This window comes from Peromyscus californicus, unplaced genomic scaffold, assembly GCF_007827085.1.
Source record: "Peromyscus californicus insignis strain IS unplaced genomic scaffold, ASM782708v3 Scaffold_3__1_contigs__length_106647218, whole genome shotgun sequence".
Classification (NCBI taxonomy): domain Eukaryota; kingdom Metazoa; phylum Chordata; class Mammalia; order Rodentia; family Cricetidae; genus Peromyscus; species Peromyscus californicus.
This window is the reverse complement of record NW_026294551.1, coordinates 47692917-47713847: the sequence shown is the minus strand read 5'-3', so window position 1 is coordinate 47713847 and position 20931 is coordinate 47692917. Positions and strand designations below refer to the sequence as shown.

General features: G+C 42.6%; 1 protein-coding gene across 4 annotated transcripts in view; it reads left to right on the top strand.

Moving 5' to 3' along the window:
• The window catches only part of Smyd4 (SET and MYND domain containing 4), a 70355-nt gene that overhangs the window by 19480 nt on the left and 29944 nt on the right, over positions 1–20931 (top strand). For 2 of the 4 annotated variants that reach the window (XM_052756039.1, XM_052756043.1), the window contains exons 3-4: positions 12981–13125; positions 20418–20507. In XM_052756039.1, coding sequence (XP_052611999.1) covers positions 12981–13125; positions 20418–20507 — 235 coding nt within the window. The remainder of the gene's footprint in view (positions 1–12980; positions 13126–20417; positions 20508–20931) is intronic. The other 2 variants (XM_052756041.1, XM_052756040.1) reach the window with 2 other exon arrangements.

The window sequence follows — 20931 nt, the reverse complement described above, 5'->3', positions numbered from 1 at the left end:
GTTTGGTTTTGTTTCACTATTACGAACAATGCTGCAGTAAACAATCTTTATGTGTGGTGTTGAGCACATACTTAGGAAATTAAGATAGACTCTTACACAGAAAATTGCTCCACCCGTGGTTATGGCATCTTAAATGAACAGCTACCGCCATGTTGTCCACCAGAAAGCCTTTACCACCTTACCATAAACAATGTGTGAGAGATGTTTCCCTCATTCTTACCAACATTCCAGAGCAACAGTCCTTGGGTTCAGTCCCACAAAATATGAAAAGAACAAAGGCAAATGTTGAATCGACAGTCTTCTGATCACAAGTGAAGTAGTCTCTTTTTCTGGCATTAAGCTCTTTTGTAGTGCGTCTGTGAATTACTTGTTTGTGTCCTTTGTCCATTGAGCTAGGGAGTCATCTTACATCTATCTATAAGTCTAGCTGTCTAACCCAACAAAGCCAGAGAAGCCAGAGAACCCAGAGTCGGCCATGTTAGACAAAGACAGGCCACAGCTAGACATTTGAGAGTCACATATCACCATGGCTATGTAGGGCTTTTTAGTTGGCTTTTCTCTCTACCTACCTAGAATACTCCTCCTGAATCTGTGTGGCTCACTCTCTTGGTTTTGCACAAACGTCATTTTCTTAGTGAGGCCTACATCCATCACCACCTGTAATCCCCTTTATCTTGTTCTATCTAAAGTCATATCACTTTTCAATAGTAGCAGCCCTCACTATTTGAACTTCCATCATCTAAATATATGCTATTAGGAACTATAAAAACTTCTGCTACCCTCACAGATGTGAAAACCTGAGTTCTAACCCCAGAACATACATAAAAAAGAGCCTGGTGTAACTAGTGGAAACTCATGAACTTTAGACCAACAGCTGTGGAGCCTTCATGGGACTAGACTAGGCCCTCTGCATAAAGTTGTGTAGCTTGATCTGCTTAAGGGGCCCCCTGGCAGTAGGATCAGGATCGATCCCTGGTGCATGAGCCCACTACCTATGGTGGGACACCTTGCACAGCCTTGAGGCAGGGGGAGGGACTTGGACCTGCCTCTGCTGAATGTACCAGGCTCTGCTGACTCCCCATGGGAGGCCTTACTTTGTTGGAAGAGGGAATGAGGGGTGGGTTGGTGGGGAGGAAGACTGGAGGGGCGGGAAGAGGGAAGAGGGGGATTTGTGGTTGGTATGTAAAATGAATAAAAAATTCCTTAATTTAAAAAAAAAGAAAAAAAAGTCTGGCTGTTTAAATATTTGCTATGCTTCACTATGTATGTTACTAATTTTTCCAGATTTTTAAATCTCTTTTAAAACTTATGATACCTTTCATTGTACAGTCAGCCATCTATATCCACAGGACCTTGGATGGAAAATATTAGGCAGGAAAAAGAATCTCAGCAAGTCCTCCCAAAGCCAAGCTTGAATTGCATCACATGCTGTACTGAATCTGTGTACCTGACATGATATGTAGGCACACCCAGTTAAGCTTCCTGCTCTTCACAGATCCTCTCTCTCCAGCAGTCAGTGTTCGAGCACGATTCTCCACATCTGCTATAGCATTTGTGCTGTGTATAGGTAGCCTTAGGATGCATCTGTACTCATCATATATAGGCTCTTTTTTCTTATCATTAGTCACTGAACCATACAACATAACAACTGTATAGATGGCATTTATGCTATCTTAGTTATTGTAAGTAACATATGGGGGCCAATGGTCGAGGACTTACCTTACCTAGCATACATAAAACCCCCCCTCCCTGCCCCCCATGTAGAAGGTTGTAAAGAATTAGGAAGGATTTGCATGTTACATGCAAATACTACACAATACTGTATAGGGTCTTGAACACTGGCAGATTGTGTGTGTGTGTTGTTTTAACTTTTACACAAGCATTTCTGTCATTTGGGTTGGATTGTGGGGGGTTTTTTAGTGTATTTTTTAAATAATTTATTTTATTTTATTTTATTTTATTTGCATTTGTGTAAAGGTATCAGTCAGATCTCCTGAAATGGGAGTTACAGACAGTTGTGAGCTGTCATATGGGTGCTGGGAATTGAACCCGAGTCCTCTGGAAGAGCAGCCAGTGCTCCTAACCCCTGAGCCATCTCTCCAGCCCAAGTGTATTTTTTTTTAAGATTCATTTTATGGCTGGGCGGTAGTAGTGCACGCCTTTAATCCCAGCACTTGGGAGGCAGAGGCAGGCAGATCTCTGTGAGTTAGAGGCCAGCCTGGTCTACAGAGTGAGTTCCAGGACAGGCTCCAAAGCTACACAGAGAAACCTTGTCTCAAAAAAAAAAAAAGAAAAAGATTTACTTTATGTATGTCTGGGCACCACATATGCACCTGGTGCCCACAGTCATCAGAAGAGGGCATTGGCTCCCCTGGAATTAGAGTTACAGATGATTGTGAGCTATCCTGTGATACTAGGAACTGAGCCCAGGTCCTCTTCAAGAGCAACAGGTGCTCTTAACTATTGATCAGTCTTTGCTTGAGTCAGAGCTTTTCTATGTAAACATGCCCTGGATTTTGCTATGTAGACCAGGCTGACCTTGAACTCATGGTGATCCTTCTGCATCTGCCTCTCCAATGCTTAAACTATGTGCCAGAACCCCAGCTTTTGTGTAGTCCTTGCTGGACTGGTATTTGTCATATAGCTCAGGCTAACCTCAAACTCATGGTAGTCCTCCCTCAGCCTCAAATGCTAGGATTGCTAGTGTACACCACAGACCTGGCTTGTCATTTTGTTTTACAGCTTCTGAATTATATGTCTTGCTTATAATGATCTATTCTACATCAAGATTATAAAATTGTATTCTCTTTTAACTTTTTTTTATAGTTTTATATTTTTAACTCTAATCCATCCAAAAATTTTCCAGCTCTGTTGGCATATAATTGATAGATTAAAAATTATGTGTATCGCCAGGCAGTGGTGGCACACGCCTTTAATCCCAGCACTCGAAGGAAGAGCCAGGCAGATCTTTGTGAGTTTGAGGCCAGCCTGGTCTACAGAGTGAGATCCAGTACAGGCACCAAAACTACACAGAGAAATCGTGTCTCGAAAAAAAAAAAATTATGTGTATCTACAGTGTTATCTTAGCCAGTGTTCTACTGCTGTGATGAGATACTATGACCAAGGCAACCCTTATAAAAGAAAACATTTAACTGGGGCCTTGCTTATACAGTTTTAGAGGTTTAGTCCATTATTATGGAGGGGAACATGTCGGCACAAAGGCAAGCATGGTGCTGGAGAAGTAGTTGAGAACTTTACATCCTGATCTACAAGCAGGGGAGGGAGGGAGGGAGGGAGGGAGAGGGAGAGGGAGAGGGAGAGGGAGAGGGAGAGGGAGAGGGAGAGGGAGAGAGAGAGAGAGAGAGAGAGAGAGAGAGAGAGAGAGAGAGAGAGAGAGAGAGAGAGCGCCTGACATGGGTTTTTGAAACCTCAAAGCCCCACTCCCAGTGACATACCTCCTCCAACAAAGCCACACCTCCTAATCCTTATCGAACAATTCCATTCCCTAATGACTAAGCAATGGAATCCATTCTCATTCAAACCACCGCAGGTCTACAATGTGATGTCACAATACACATACACAGCTGAAATTAATATTGTGTATGATTGGTTAGTTTTTCGTCAACTTGACACATACCTAGACATATGGGAGAGGTAATCTGAATTCAGGAATTGCCTCCATCAGATTAGCTTGTGGACATGTCTGTGGGCCATTTTCTTGATTGCTGATTGTTGTAGAAGGCACGTCCCACTGTGGGCAGCACTACACCTGGGCAGGTGATCTTGAGAAGTATAAGAAAGGTAGCTGTGTAGAAGTCTGGGAACAAGCCAGTAGGAGCCTTCCTCCATGGTTTCTGCTCCAGTTCTTGCCCCAGATTTCAGCTTGATGAACTCTATCCTGACTTTGCTCAATGATTTACTGTTATCAGGACGTGTAAACCAACTAAACCTTTTCCTCCCCTGGTGGCCTTTATCAGGGTTTTATCACAGCAACGGAGAACCAAACTAGGATGATATTTTAAATTTTTTTTTTTTAACAAGACAGTTTTTCTACAGCATTATTGAATGGCCCAACTTGTCCCCAATATTTCAAAATGCCATACTTATTGAAAATAAGTTCCTGTGTACTTTATAAATTTGTTTCTAGATTTTTGTTTTGTTTTGTTTTTGCTTTTTGTTTCTCTGGGTAGTTTTGGTGCCTGTCCTGGACCTCACTCTGTAGACCAGGCTGGCCTCGTACTCACAGAGATCCACCTGGCTCTGCTTCCCGAGTGCTGGGATTAATGCGTGCGCCACCACCACCTGACTGTTTCTAGATTTTGTGTGCCAAAACCAAAGAGTTTGAATTACTATAATCTCATTCATTTTATAAATTTTTGAGTTTCAAGTTAACAGAAACCCAGCCCAAATTTGATATTTGTAACTATGAAACTAACATTTTCAAAAGCAGATGTATTTTCAGGCTGCTTGTATACAAAGACTCAGAGCATGCCACCAGACTTCATATTTCTTCAACATCTAACAGCCCTTGCATTTGGTAATGTTGTACCCATTCTTAGCCCAGGGCACACCCCCTTAGCTTACTAACCCCAGAGATAGTTTCATTGAAAAATTCTGGGAGGCTTTATTTTATTTTCTAAGACAGGGTCTCACTATGTAGCTCTGACTGTCCTGGAACTCACTATGTAGATCAGGTTGGCCTTGAACTCATAGAGATCCTCCAGTCACTGCCTCCCAAGTGCTGGGAGTAAAGGCATGCTCAGCTTTGCCCAGCCATGGCAATAGATTAGCCTAACTCTGATTTCCCACATATCCCTTTGGTCAAAGATATGCAGTTCCTTCTGATTGTCCAAACCTGGTGTGATCTGGAGGTCAATCCTGTTTCTACTCAAGGAACAGTTTCCCCATTGAGATTTAGGAGTAAGTAGGAGGGAAGGGGCACTCAAAAAGCAGGGAACCAGAGGCAGGTGGATCTCTGTGAGTTCAAGGTCAGCCTGGTCTACAAGGAGAGTTCCAGGACAGCTAGGGCTACACAGAGAAACCCTGTCTCGAGAAACAATAATAATAATAATAATAATAATAATAATAATAATAATAATCAGGGAGCCCTCCAGTACAAATGGGACTTCCTAGCTATATAATTAGGCCAAGATGCACACATCCAGTCACTACCCTTCTTCAGAACCTTTGTTATGTCGTATACGTTTCCCCATGTGAACTTTAGAATTGGCTTGTTGAGTTTCATAAAAAATGTTGGGCTCTTGATTGGGATTCTGTTAAATTTATAGATTCATTTACGGAGAGCTGACATCTTTACAATATTAGATTTTTTCATCCAAGGAAAAGATTGTCTTGCCACTTACTTGGGGTTTCTTTTATGTCCTTAAGTAAAGGTTTATAGTTTTCTTTATGTAGGTCTTGCCCATTTCCTGCTAGATTTATTTTTACTTGTAAGGTTTCTTTTGTTGTTATTGTGTATAAACATTTCCCCCCAATTACATTCTATAATTGATGGTTAGGGGTTATAAATGAAAGGTTGAATTTTTAAAAAATTGCTGTATAAATGACTGCTTGGTGTACTGTAACATTATTTCATTGTTATGCCAATCTCCTTGGCATTTTTAGGTTAAATAATGATATCTGTCCATAGTAATCCTCTGATCCAGTATTTGTACTTCTTCCTTATTTTGCACCTTTGATAGCGTAAGTACACATCTCGTGCTGTGGTGATTGCTAATGCACATTTAGGATAGTCACCATAGGCTTAGAACATGCAGCTTGCTGTGGTGATTGCTCATGCACATTTAGGATAGTTACCATAGGCTTAGAACATGCAGCTTGCTGTGGTGATTGCTAATGCACATTTAGGATAGTCACCATAGACTTAGAACATGCAGCTTGCTGCAGTTCAAGGGAGTTGCCCTATATTCCTCCTTCCTTTTTTTTTTTTTTTTTTTAATCCTGGCGTGATCAGACACCAGACGGCCTAGGAACTGAACCTGGTTCCTCTGGAACAACAGTCAGTGCACTTAACCACTGAGCCTTCTCTCTCCTCTGCCCTATATTCCTTAATGCTAAAGTTTTATCATAAATACACATTGAACTTTATCAAATTTTTAAAAATATCTTGAGAAATGACCATTTTTCTTCATCTGTTTAAGTAAGATTTTTCTAACTATACTTATAAATATTAGCCTACATATTTCTTCTGTTCTTTTTGTCTACTTTTAGAATCAGAATTGCGGTGGTCTGAGAATGAATCAGGAGTTTCCTGTCTCTTCCTCTGTTCTTAAATCACTTATATAATGTAAGGATGATATGTACATCTGCTATGGGATGTCCTGTATGTTGTGAATATATGTTGCTATGATTAATTGATAAATAAAACGCTGATTGGCCAGTAGCCAGGCAGGAAGTATAGGATAGGCGGGACAAACAGAGAAGAGAGGCTGGGAGGTGGAAGCTGGGGGAGACACCAGCCTGCCGTTCAGGGAGCAACATGTAAATGCAACAGGTAAAGCCACAGAACACATGGCTACGTATAGATTAACAGAAATGGACCGAGTTTAAGTGTAAGAGCTAGTCAGTGGTAGGCCTGAGCTAATGGCCGAGCAGTTTAATTAATATAAGTTTCTGAGTGATTATTTTGTAAGTGGTTGTGGGGTCCATGGGACTGGGCAGGACTGGAGAAAACTCCAGCAACATACTTCTTCCATCTAGGCCTTACACACAACAGGTGTCTGCCACAAACTTCCAAAACACCAGTTAGAGACCATGTTCAAACACATGAGCCTTTGGGGGACTTGTCACATTCAAACAGAACATTGTTATCTAAGGAAATCTGGTCCTCCTAGCAGAAGCCTAAAAATATGTAAAGGTAAACATAGCTGCTCTTATTCCTCTTCCTCTTCTTTTTTTCTTTCTTTCTTTTTTTTTTTTTTTTTTTTTTTTGAGACATGGTCTCACTATGTAACCCTGACTAGCCTGGAACTTGCTATATAGACCAGGCTGGCCTCTGTCTCCTGAATGCTGATATTAACAGTGTGTACTACCACATCTAGCCTGCACTTACTTTGAAATGAATAGAGAAAAAATAGATATAAATATAGATGAATGCCAGTTACTAAATTATTACTTCAGACTTACTTTGTACTTAGTTGAAGGCCAAGGCAAGGATTTTCCACTTTGCAAGTTGTCTCCATTAAGAGACTTTTCTTCTCTTGGTCTCACTAGAGGGGGGTGAGAGAGAGTGGGGGGAAGAAGGAGAGAAGGGGAAGGGAGGTGGTTAGAATGAGAATGCTCCCACAGGTTCATAGATTTAAATGCTTGGTCCCCAGAACTGTTTGGAAAGGATTAGAAGGTGTGTCCTGGTTAGAGTAGGTTTTGTGGCCCAGTTGGAGGAGATATGTCACTAGGGAGTTGGGTTTTGAGGTTTCAAAAGTTCATGCCAGGCCCAGAGTGTGTGTATGGTGTGTGTGTGTGTGTGTGTGTGTGTGTGTGTGTGATATATATATATATATATATCTGCCTGCTGCCTACAGGTCAGAATGTAGAGCTCTCAGCTACTACTCTGGCACCATGCCTATGTGTTTCCCGCCATGGTGATCATAAGCTAAACTGTAAGCAATCCTCCAATTAAATACTTTCTTTTATAAGACTTGCCTTGGTCAGTGTGGCTCCTCACGGCAATAGTGGCCTTAACTAAGACAGAGAATGAGAGTGATGTGTGACACTATTCCTGTATCACTAAAAACCCACTCCCGTGCAGCCGGAATGTTCGTCAGTCCCGCCTGGCTATAAAATAATCACTCAGAGGCTTAATATTAATTGCAAACTGTATGGCCTATGACCCAAGCTTCTTGCTAGCAAGTTCTTTTATCTTAAATTAACCTATTTCTATAAATCTATATGTTGCCACATGGTTGTGGCGTAACCAGTCTGCTGACATCTTGTTGCTCCTTCAGCGGCTGGTATCTCTCTCAACTCCATGCTTCTTTGTCTTGTCTTCAGTTTGAATGCACTACCTAACCTTATCCTGCCCTGCCATAGGCCAGTGCAGCTTTATTTATTATCCAGTGGGAGTCACACATATTCACAGCATACAGAAAGACATTCCACAACACTCCAGCATGGAAAGCTCAGGAAAGCTAGAAACCTAGAATCCACTGCACAACTACAGACAGCTCAACAAGGTGTGTCTTGGAGCCAAACCCATGGGTCTAAGCCTCTTCCAGACAGCTATGTGACAATGTCTCTCCCCAATCCTTACAGCTTCTGTATGCTTGGGGAAAGGATGGACCTAGTGAGTCCAGGCAGTTTCAGAGACTCCCTGAGCTTACAAGCTTCCTGAACTATTTCACCTCCCATGGAGCATCTGTGTTTAAGGAACTCCCCTAAGGTGGAGGCTGTTTTCTGAAGAAATTGCCCCGTGACAGAGGTTAAGGCTGGAGGAAGCTGGAATTCAGCTCTTTGTTACTAGTTACAAACCATGTGGAAAAGGATGAAGTTAGACTTTTATACCATATACAAAATTAAGTGAAACAGAATTTAAAAACTTAAAGAGCTAAAACTGTGAATATCTTAAAAGAAAGTCTTCGGGATTCTATGAACAAGGGGGGTCAAGATCATGATGGGGAAATCTACGGAGACAGCTCAACTAAGCTCATGGGAACTCATGAACTTTAGACCAACAGCTATGAAGCCTGCATGAAACCAAACTAGGCCCTCTGCATATGGGAGACAGTTGTGTAGCTTGGTCTGTTTGAGGGGCTCCTGGTAGTGGGATCAGGATCTGTCCCTGGTGTATGAGAGTTGGCTTTTTGGAGCCCTTTACCTATGGTGGGACGCCTTGACCAGTCGTGGTGCAGGGGGAGGGGCTTGGTCCTGCCTCAACTGAATGGACCAGGCTTTGCTGACTCCCCATGGGAGGCCTTATCCTTTTGGAGGAGGGGATGGGGGTGGGTCAGGGGGAAGGCTAGTGGGGAGCCAGAGGAGGGATGAGAGGAGATCTGTGGTTGGAATGTGAAATGAATAAAAAAAAAAGTCTTAAAAAAATAAAAAATTAATTTAAAAAAGAAGAAAGTCTTCATGGCTGGGTGTGGCAGTGATTACTGGGTGTGGCAGTAGCACGGCCAGTGAAAGAAGAAATAAAGTGGACTTCGTCCAGATTAAACTGTTCAGAATCAAAAGACAGTACCAAGAGAATAAAAACACAGCCCACAAAATGGAAGCAAATACTTGTTAATCATTTTTATCAGAGTATTAATATCCAGAGTTAATGAAGAACTCCCACAACTCAACAACAATTTTTAAAAATCCAATTAAGAAACAGGCAAATAACATGAATCAACATTTCTCCGAAGAAGATGATACACAAACAGCCAATAAACATGTAAAATGATGCTTTCCAACATTAATAATCAAGGAAATGCAAATCAACCCTGAGATAAGATACCACTTCACAGTCATTAGACAGCTGCTACTCAAAAACAAAGCCAGAAGTGTTGGTGAAGATGTGTAGAAATGGGAACCCTTCTCATAACCAGTGGGAATATAAAATGATACAACCATTGTGGAAAATTGCTTGAAAGTTAGAGAATTATTGTATGACCCAGTAATCCCACTTCTGGGTTTATACCCAAAAGAACTGAAAGCAGGATGTGAGCAAATATTTGCACACCAGTGTTCATAGACACATTATCCACAGTAGTTAAAAGTGGAAACCACGTTGTCTTAGTCAGTGTTCTATTGCTGTGAAGAGACAACATGACCATAATAACTTTTATAAAGGAAAGCATTTAATTGGGGTGGACTTAGAGTTTCAGTGGGTTAGTTCATTGTCATCATGGCAGGGAGCATGGCGGCATGCAGGCAGACATGATGCTGAAGAAGGAGCTGAGAGTTCTACATCTGCCTTAGCAGGCAGCAGGAAGAGTATGACACTGGACCTGACTTGGGCTTTTGGAGCCTCAAAGCTCACCCTCAGTGACATACTTCCTCCAGCAAGGCCACACCTACTCCAAAAAGGCTACACCTCCGGTCCTTCTCAAGTTGTACCTGCAACAAATTTACTTACAGTACCACTCCTTGATGACTAAGCATTCAAATATATGAGCCTGTGAGGGCCATTCTTATTCAAACTGCCACACACATGAATGTACCAACACCTGAATGGATAATGAAATATTATTCAACCATTTTTTTTTTTTTTTTTTTTTTTTTTTTTTTTTTTGGTTTTTCGAGACAGGGTTTCTCTGTGTAGCTTTGCGCCTTTCCTGGAACTCGCTTTGGAGACCAGGCTGGCCTCGAACTCACAGAGATCCGCCTGGCTCTGCCTCCCGAGTGCTGGGATTAAAGGCGTGCACCACCACTGCCCGGCTCAACCATTTTTTAAATAGTGAAATTCTGGGACATGCTGCAACATGTTGAACCTTGAAAACTTTTTATCAAGTAAAATAAGCCAAACACACAAAAAAGACAAATATGCTCCATCCAGCAAGGCTTGCTTCTGGAAACCCGAAGAAAGGATAGACATATGTACAGAAAGGCTGGACTAGGTGGGCTCTGCTCTCCGATGGAAGGCATCTACTACCACCGCTTGGAAACTCAGCCCATTTGTTGTATACCGCATAAGCAGCAGGTTAGCTAGTCCTGGTGGGCAGTCTCTGTAGAGGAACAGTCTCAGATTGCAGTCATCCCAAAGGAGAAAGCTCTGGTTGCTAGTTTTTGGACAGAGCCAGAACCAAAGAACAGCTTTGCCAGTTCCCATGGGTCTGAGACAAAGCCTTGTCAACAGAACACATTCACTCAGGACTTCATCCACTCCCTCATAATATTACATGATCTCTTTATATAAAGAACCTCTAATGGGGTCAGCAAGATGGCTCTGTGGGTAAAGGCACTTGGGACTAAACATTAAGACCTGAGATCTACACAGTGGAAGAAGAAAACCAACTCCCACAAGGTATCCTCTGATCTCCACACATGCACCCTGGAACACATATACATACAAATAAATATATAAATGAAAATGTAATTTAAAGATTTCAAGAACCCACACTAGGCAAATGATGTAGAATGTAGAAGAATTTACAAGGAACTGGGGAGAAGGCAGAGTGATGAGGCAATGGCGTATTTCAGTTTGGGATGATGCAGAAGGACAGTGGAAGAGCTAGTCATGGTGCTCATCCAGAACCCCAGCCCTTTGGAAGCTGAGACAAGAGGAAACAATGGTTGTGAATCATAGGCAGAGTGGAGAGCAGACTGAGACCCTTTCTGAACACAAGGGAGTGGGTGGGGACAGTCAGCTGGCTAGGGGGTGAAAACGCCTGCCATGCAAGTGTAACAACCTGAATTTCATCCCTGGAACCCACAGTGCAAGGAGAGAACCAAGTCCTGAAAGTTGTCCTCTGACCTCCACATGCATGTTATGACGTTATATGTTATATGTTATATGCATGTACAGGCACACACACAAAATAATGTACAGAAAACAAAGACAACAGTGATTACCAGCAGTGGTGGTGCACGCCTTTGAATCCCAGCACTAGGAAGGAAGAGGCAGGGGGACAACTTTTGGAGTTCTCGCCTATCATCATTTGGATCCCAGGATCAAACTCAGGTTGTCAGGTTTGGCAGCAAGTGCCTTTGTGAGTTGAGCCATCTCGTTGCCCACACATATACACTTTTAACATCTCTCTCTGTGTGTGTGTGTGTGTGTGTGTGTGTGTGTGTGTGTGTGTGTGTGTGTGTTTAAAAAAAAAAACCTTGCTGGGTGGTGGTGGTGCACGCCTTTAATCCCAGCACTTGGGAGGCAGAGCCAGGCAGATCTCTGTGAGTTCGAGGCCAGCCTGGTCTACAAAGTGAGATCCAGGACAGACACCAAAACAACACAGAGAAACCCTGTCTCAAAAGAAAAAAAAAAAAGAAAGAAAAAGGAAAAAAACCTTATTGTCTTGCTCAGGCTGGCCTCCAACTTGTGGTAATCCTGTTACCTCAGTTTTTTGATGGCTGGGATTACAGGTCTGCACTACCATGCCCAAATCTTCAGTTTTTTTTTTTTTTTTGTTTTTGTTTTTGTTTTTCGAGACAGGGTTTCTCTGTGTAGCTTTGCGCCTTTCCTGGGACTCACTTGGTAGCCCAGGCTGGCCTCGAACTCACAGAGATCCGCCTGCCTCTGCCTCCCAAGTGCTAGGATTAAAGGCGTGCGCCACCACCACCCAGCAATCTTCAGTATTTTTTTAAATTATTTTTTATTAGTTATATGTATGTTCCTGTATGTGGGTGTGCACACAAGTGCAGGTACTCACAGAGATCAGAGATCTAAGATGCCCTTGGGACTGGAGTTATAGATGATTGTGAGCCATCTGATGTGAGCACCAAGTGAACTTGGGTCCTCTGATGACCAGTATATATGTGCTGAACTGCTGAGCCATCTCCCCAGCCCTCCTCAGTATTTTCAAGACAGTATAACTGGAGAGCACTCCTTGGTGCAAAGATTCCATGTATCTTTCTCTACACTCAGGCTTTGTTGTGATGTGTGATCCAAGGGACGATTGACCACTAAGCATGAGATAGAGTCAGACATCAGCGCTCTCAGCTCTATTTTTTTTTTTTTTTTTTTTTTTTTTTTTGGTTTTTCGAGACAGGGTTTCTCTGTGTAGCTTTGCGCCTTTCCTGGAACTCGCTTTGGAGACCAGGCTGGCCTCGAACTCACAGAGATCCGCCTGTCTCTGCCTCCCGAGTGCTGGGATTAAAGGCGTGCGCCACCACCGCCCGGCTCAGCGCTCTCAGCTCTAAATGGCTACCCCTGTCCCTGTGCCTCTGAGACCAGGAGGAATGCTCCAGTTGGATTACATAGTGCGTACAGGCCTGTGTGCACTGCTCCCAGCCGGTTGTTGCAATTTCAAGTACAGTGATTCCAGAGCCTCACTCGAAATAACACACTTCTCCTTTTTGTTTGTTTCCCTCTTACTTCAAAGACCTGAAGATGAGATGTTTTTAAAGCGACTTTCTAGTGCTTACTTGGTGGAAAAGGACTACGATGCCCCCCTTTTCTACAGAGAAGAAGGAAACAGGAAATTCCAGGAGAAGGACTATGCAGGTGCTGCAGTGCTGTACTCTAAGGTAACTCGTAACACGCATGCAGCCCCACGACTGCACAAGGCATGCTCTGCAGAAGTTAGAGTCCTGGTACCAAATTTCATAGTCAGTGGGGGTTTGTTTTGTTCTGTTTTGTTTTAATCGACATTTTGGATTGGATTTGGGGGGAAATGATAGAATTCTGTTGTTGATTATATTCTAAAACAAAAGGTAGTTTATATATCCTGAATTTTGAAAGATTCTTCCCCTATTCCTTCAGACTCATAGTGGCCACAAGCTTATTGGCTCTTTGCCCTGCTTTACCGGGTGATAGTTCTTACTGAATTATATGCCATTTTTATCTGAAGAACTGATGAAATTTTTAGCTTAATAGTCCCAATTTAGTGAACAGCTAGTGTTTTTAATAAGTAAATACTTTATTATATATACATATACACACCTTTTTTTTCCCCCAGTTTCTCAAGGCAGGGTTTCTCTAGCCACCAGGGCTGTTCTGGATCTCGCTCTGTAGACCAAGCTGGCCTCGAAATCCCGAAGATCCACCTGCTTCTGCCTCCTGAGAGCTGGGATTATAGGTGTGCGCCACCACCACACAGCAACAGCTAGATTTTTAACTAGCCACATGCTGGCTTACAACCATAGTAACTTAAGCTGAGCATGGTGGCACTTGCCTTTAATTCCAGTGCTCAGGAAACAGAGTCAAGTGGATCTCAATGAGTTCAAGACTGGCATGATCTACATAGCAAGCTCCAGGCCAGCCTTGGCTATGTAGTAAGACCATATCTTGATAAATAAAGTCAAAAAAGAAAATAAGTGGATTTGCCATAGCCCAACCAAACTAGGTTTCATTGGTTGTTTTACTCTTTGGGGGCCCACTACCCAGCTCCCAAATAAATGCAGAGACTTTTTCTTACTTATGAATGTCCGGCCATAGCTTGGCTTGTTTCCAGCCAGCTTTTCTTAATTTAAATTAACCCATCTACCTTTTGACTCTGGGCTTTTACCTTTCTCTATTCTATATACCTTTCTTTACTCTGTGGCATGATGTGTAGCTGGGTGGCTGACCTCTGACACCCTCCTCTCCTCCTTTTACCCCCCATCTTCTTTTCCCAGATTTCTCTTCCCATTTATTCTCTCTGCCTACAGCCCTGCCTATCCTTTCTACTGCCTAACTATTGGCAATTCAGCTCTTGATTAGACCAATCAGGTGTTTTAGGCAGGAAAAGTAACACAGCTTCACAGAGTTAAAACAAATGTAACATAAAAGAATGCAACAAATCTTTGCATCATTAAGCAAATGTTCCACAGCATAAACAAATGTAACATATCTTCAACTAATATTCCACAGCAGTTGGTCATCAGTTAACGTATTTTGTTTTGTATTTTTGTTGTTGTTGTTTGTTTGTTTGTTTTTGGTTTTTTTGTTGAGACAGGGTTTCTCTGTGTAGCCCTGGCTGTCCTGGAACTCTCTTTATAGACCAGGCTGGCCTCAAACTCACAGAGATCTTCTTGAGTGTGCAATCACTGCCTGGTCCATCAGTTAACATATTACTGTTAGTGGCAGTCAGTAGATACTTTATATTACACTAACTATGACCAAGCTATAATTTTTTAATTATAATTTTATGTATATGGGTTTTTGCCTACATGTATGTCTGTGTACCACATGTGTGCTTGGTGCCTGAGGAGGCCAGAAGAGGGCATCAAATCTCCTGGGACTAGAGTTACAGACTGCTGTGAGCCACCATGTGGGTTCAGAGAATCAAACCCATGTCCTCTGGAAGTGCAGCCAGTGTTCTTTTTTTTTTTTTTTTTTGGTTTTTCGAGACAGGGTTTCTCTGTGTAGCTTTGCGCCTTTCCTGGGACTCACTTGGTAGCCCAGGCTGGCGTCAAACTCACAGAGATCCGCCTGTCTCTCACAGAGATCCGCCTGTCTCTGCCTCCCAAGTGCTGGGATTAAAGGCGTGCGCCACCACCGCCCGACTCAGCCAGTGTTCTTAACTGCTGAGCCATCTCTCCAGCCCCACCGAGCTAGATTTTGAAGCAAAGTCATGGCTTTTAATACTGTGTTACTCTTACTGACCTGTTTCCATGGTGCCCTGAAAAAATTCTTTCTATTGCTTTTTCAGAGATTTCTTTTTCGAGACAGGGTTTCTCTGTGTAGTTTTGAAGTCCTGGATCTCGCTTCTGTAGACCAGGCTGGCCTCGAACTCACAGAGATCCGCCTGGCTCTGCCTCCCGAGTGCTGGGATTAAAGGCGTGCGCCACCACTGCCCGGCTGTGTCAGACTCTTGATCTGTGATCTTATACAGTAAAAGAATGTTGGCATACTCCTGTAATCCAGGTTTCAGGGAGGAAGGAAGATCAAGAGTTGAAGGCCGGTCTTAGCTTTGTAACAAGTTTGAGGCTAGCTGAACTGTCTAAGAACCTGTCTTAAGAGGGAGAGAAGAGTGTAAGCGGGTGAAAGGGAAGTGTAGCTCCTTGGTACACGTTTGCCTAGCGTGCATGAAGCCCACGGTCTGATTCCCAGCACTGGAACTGGGGGTGTTGTAGCCTTTCTGCACCTTTAAAAAGTCAATATTCAGGGCTGGAGAGATGGCTCAGTGGCTAAGAGCATTGGCAGCTCTTCCAGAGGTCCTAAGTTCAATTCCCAGCAACTACATGGTGGCTCACAACCATCTATAGTGGGATCTGATGTCCTCTTCTGGCATGCAGGTGTACATGCAGATAGAGCACCATATACATAAAATAAATAAATCTTAATACATTATTTTTTAAAAAGTCAATATTCAACACTTGGAATTAATTTTCAAAAACTATCAAAGCTACAGCAGCCATTCTGCAAACATAAAAGCCCTACTTTGTGGTGGTGTGATAAAGTACTTGGCTTCAGTTTTATGCCTTTACATCCTAAACATGATCCCATGGAAAACTGTTCAAGGAAAACAGGCAAGCTAAGAAAGGAGGGGCTGGAGAGATGCTCAGAGCTTGCGAGCACTTGCTCTTGCAGAGACCGTGGCATATGGTGGTTCACCCACCTCGGGTCCAAGACCCTCTTCTGGCCTCCACAGGCACCCACACTCACACATGCACATAATTCTAAAAATAAAATAAAACTTTAAAAATGGGCTCTAGAACGATTTTGACATCAGCCTGGGCTACATGAGACCCTGTCTCCAGAAGGAAAAGATGAAGGTTTGCTGGATGCAGAGGGAGAAGCGCTTCCTGTTTCACGAAGCTGGCATTTTGGTGATTATGGTACTTTGTAATTTTATAGAGAGCTGCTATTTTCTTTCTTTTAAAGTAATGCTTGTTGTTTTTGTCTGTAAAAGTAATAAATGTTACTTTGGAAAATATAGAGAAGTATAAAGAGTAAAAAAAAAGTCATAACCAGCGATAAGTACTGTTAACATTTCTGCCTATACCCAGGCAGGCAGCCTTTCTTGTGTGAGAATGTGTTTTTCTTTTATAAAATTGGGATAATGCTGCACTTACTGTTCTGTAACCTGCTCTTTCCCTTCAACAATTTATTGTACCCATTTTCTCATGGTATTAAATTTTCTGCTCTAAGTCATTTTCCATAGCTAACTCAGTGTTCTATTACAGAGAAGAAATGTACTTAATTTAACATCTAATATTGGCATATTATTTGGCATTATGATGCTGTAATAAGCATCTCTGTATAAATATGTATGTACAACTGATTTTTGTTTAGGATGAATTAGTAGAAGGGTAGAGTGCTAGGTCAGAGGGAGTGTTTTCAAGCCTTTGATGCTGAGGCTGGGTTGTTCTCCAGGAAAGAACTAGTCAACATCTATTCTAACAGAATGAGAATGTTCGTTTCTCCATATCTTAAGTTGGTTAGTATTATATATTAATATTTTGTTAATTTTTGAGGCTAGGAAATGTGTTCATATAGTTACATTTTAAAAGTTGAAGGAGCCGGGCAGTGGTGGCGCACGCCTTTAATCCCAGCACTCGGGAGGCAGAGGCAGGCGGATCTCTGTGAGTTCGAGGCCAGCCTAGTCTCCAAAGCAAGTTCCAGGAAAGGCGCAAAGCTACAGAGAAACCCTGTCTTGAAAAATCAAAAAAAAAAAAAAAAGTTGAAGGAATATATAGTGTGCTTTCTTTTTCTGTCCCCTAGTCCAACCTCATTTCCATCCCCATAAACTGGCCTTGTTACATATACTGTATATAAGGCAGATAGATAGGGGAATAAAAACAGCAGGCATAGTGACAGTAACCTCCAGTTACTTGAGAACTGAGGCAGGAGGATCATGACTCCAGGAGCCAAGGCTAGTGTGAGCAGCACAGTAGCCCAGGCTGGCCTCAAACTCCTATGCAGCTAAGCCTCATCCTCCTGCCGCCATTTGCCGTGTATTGGAATTACAGGTGTGCACCACCATGCCCAGCTCATTCGTTTTCAGTATACAAAAAGTGAGCTTCACTGTGACATCTTCATCGTGTATATAATGCATGTCATTGTGCCTGTTCATCCCTCACTGTCTTCTGTCCTCTTCCTTTTAGGCACTGGTCCTGTCCCCTCATGCACCCCCCCTTTTCTTTTGCATGGTGCTAGGAAACAAACATGGGTCTTCACGAATTCTAGGCAGGAGTTGTACCACTGAGCTATATTGTTAGCCCCTCTTCAGCTCTTTTAGATCCTAGTCTTTAAAAAATAAAGAACCAAGCCGGACGGTGGTGGCGCACGCCTTTAATCCCAGCACTCGGGAGGTAGAGGCAGGCGGATCTCTGTGAGTTCGAGGCCAGCCTGGGCTACCAAGTGAGTTCCAGGAAAGGCGCAAAGCTACACAGAGAAACCCTGTCTCGAAAAACCAAAAAAATAAAAAAATAAAAAAAATAAAGAGCCAGGCGGTGGTAGTGCATGCCTTTAATCCTAAAATTCAGGAGGGAGAAGAAAGTGGATCTCTGAGTTTGAGGCCAGCCTGATCTACATAGTGAGTTCCAGGACAGACAGGACTACAGAGCGAGACCCTGCTCAAAAGAAAAACGAAAAAAAAAAAAATTAAAAAAAAGAAATAAAAAAAAGATTAAAAAACAGGACTGGACTGGGCATGATTATCATACCTATAATCCCTGCCCTTAGGAGGTAGAGGCAGGAGGATTGAGAATTTGAGGTTGGGGCTCATCATTTAAAAATATGTACTGCTCTTAAAGAGGACATGACTTTGGCCCCCAGCACCTTCCTGTAGCTCTAGCTCTAACAGATCCTCAGACACTGCTCTCAAGTGTATATGTATGCACATCATTTTTTTTTTCTTGGTTTTTAGAGACAGGGATTCTCTGTTTAGTACTGGCTGTCCTAGAACTCACTCTGTAGACCAGGCTGGCCTCAAACTCACAGAGATCCACCTACCTCTGCCTCCTAAGTGCTGGGATTAAAGGCATGCGCCACCCCATTGCCCGGCTACACATAACTTCTTTATTATTATTTTAAGAGCTCTAGGTGGGCCAATGAGATTGCTCATTGGGTAGAGGCAGTTATGCAAAGGCCTGAATGACCTGAGTTCAATTTTTAGATTCTGCAAGGTAACAGAAGCAAACCAACCCCTGAGAACTGTCCTCTGACCTCAATACATATGCCATGGTATGAGCGCAGGTGCACACATGCACACACATAAATGCAAAAAATATAGCTGGGCAGTGGTGGTCCATACCTTTAAGCCCAGCACATGGCAGGCAGATATCTGAGTTCAAGGCCAGCTTGGTCTATCGATTGATTTCTAGAACAGCCAGGGCTACACAGAGAAACCCTGTCTCGAAAAACAAACAAGCAAAATATACATATATACATATATAATGTATTTTTAGAACTGAGGGCATAGATCAGTGGTGGGTTTTGTGTTTTGTTTTGTTTTGGGTTTTTTGTTGTTGTTGTTGTTTGGTTTTTTGAGAGACCCAGTTTTGGTGCCTGTCCTGGATCTTGACTCTGTAAACCAGGCTGGCCTCCCAACTCACAGAGATCCGCCTGGCTCTGCCTCCCAAGTGCACCCCACCCCAAAACATTTCCTATGTATTTCTAGATTGTATCACTAGTTAGCAGACTAGTTTATACTACCACTGGCAGCATGATGAGAGTGCCCGGTTCTCCCGCTCCTTTGTCAGGTAGACTGCTCTTGGTCTTATTTTTCCTTGACAAATTGATGGGGAAAAAGTATTTCAGCTGGCCTAGAACTCACAGAGATCTGCCTGCCTCTGCCTCCCAAGTGGTGTACACCTTTAATCCCAGTGCTAGTCTCCATAGTGAGTTCCAGGACAGCCAGGACTATGTAGAGAGACCTTGTCTCAAACAAACCAGGAACAGAGTCGTTTGTGTGTCCCATAAGGACTGTTCATATCTTTTGCATATTTTTATTGAATTATCAGTTGACTTGTTATTGACCTTTTGAAACGTGAAGTAAAAGTTAGCTCTTTGTTTATAATATGTGTTTACATTTTGATGTTCCCTTGATTTGTTTGTATTGTAAAGGATACATATGTGTATAAGATATGATATATATTCACATATATATACGTGTATGTGTATATATATTTATAATACTGGAAATGGAACCCATTTAGTGGCACCGTGCCACTAAACTCTATCTCCAGCCCTTATGGACTCAAGTTTATTATCCTTTTATGATTTTCTAGAGTTTTGTTTTTGTGATTTTTCTTTTTCTTTCTTTGTCTCTCTCTTTTTTTTTCCCCCTTAATATTTTTGAGACTGGGTTTCACACGGCCAAGCATAGCCTCAAACTTTGTAGTAGAAGCTGGCTTTAAACTGCTGATCCACCTTCCTCCACTTCCCAAGTGCTGGGATTAAGGCATGTGCCACCATACCCAGCAACATCTGGGTTTTTATTGGAGTTAGAAAGGGATTCTTCCAACTTTACTTTGGACTCTTCATGGTTTCTTCCAGAGTTATTACTCATTTGTTACATTAAGAGTTTGGTCCATTTACACTGGACCTGGTGGCACAGGCCTGCAATCCCAGCTACTTGGGAAGTTGAGGCTGTGGGATCATGAACTCAGGGTCTGTCTGAGTGACAGAGTGAGTTCAAGGTCAGCCTAGACAAACTGGTAGACGTGGTAGAAACTGTGTCTGATGCTACTGTATTCAGCATTGAATCTTCATTTTCTCATTGACCTTCAGAGGTTTGCTAAAAGGAAAAAATGAGAGAGAAGTAGCTGAAACAGAAAGGTTCAGTATTTTTTTTCCAATTACGTTGTCTTAGTAGTAGATTCCTCATTATCAGAAAAGATTAGAAATGCTACTTCCCATTTGTCCCTTTGACCAGCTCTTTGTTTTCCAGGGAGTGTCGCATTCAAGACCTAACACTGAGGGTATTTCACTGTGCTATGCCAATCGCTCTGCAGCCCTCTTCCATCTGGGTCAGTATGAAGTGAGTATTGAGTTACCTGGGGTCCTGCCTGTGTCTTCAGTGGAAGACGAGGTCCTATCTGTTTCTTCTGATTCATGTCACCTCCCACAGGTGACCATGAACAACAGTGTTAGTTGACAAGAAAAAGCTATGGCATTGTCTATAGGGATGGACTGGATACAATAGGCCAGCACTTCTCAATGTCTAAATCAGCCAGATGTGTTGCTAACAGTACTTTAGATTCCAAGTGTGTCAAGGTATCAGCTTGTTCATTTGTGTCTTCTGAATAAGCAGGGCATGAGGACAGGAGGGATGGCTCAGTAGTTAAGAGCACCAGCTGCTCTACCAGAGGACCTGGGTTTGATTTCTAGCATCCACATGGTAGCTCATCGTGGGCTATAACTCCATTTCCAGGGGATCTGACATCCTCTTCTGGCCTCTGCAG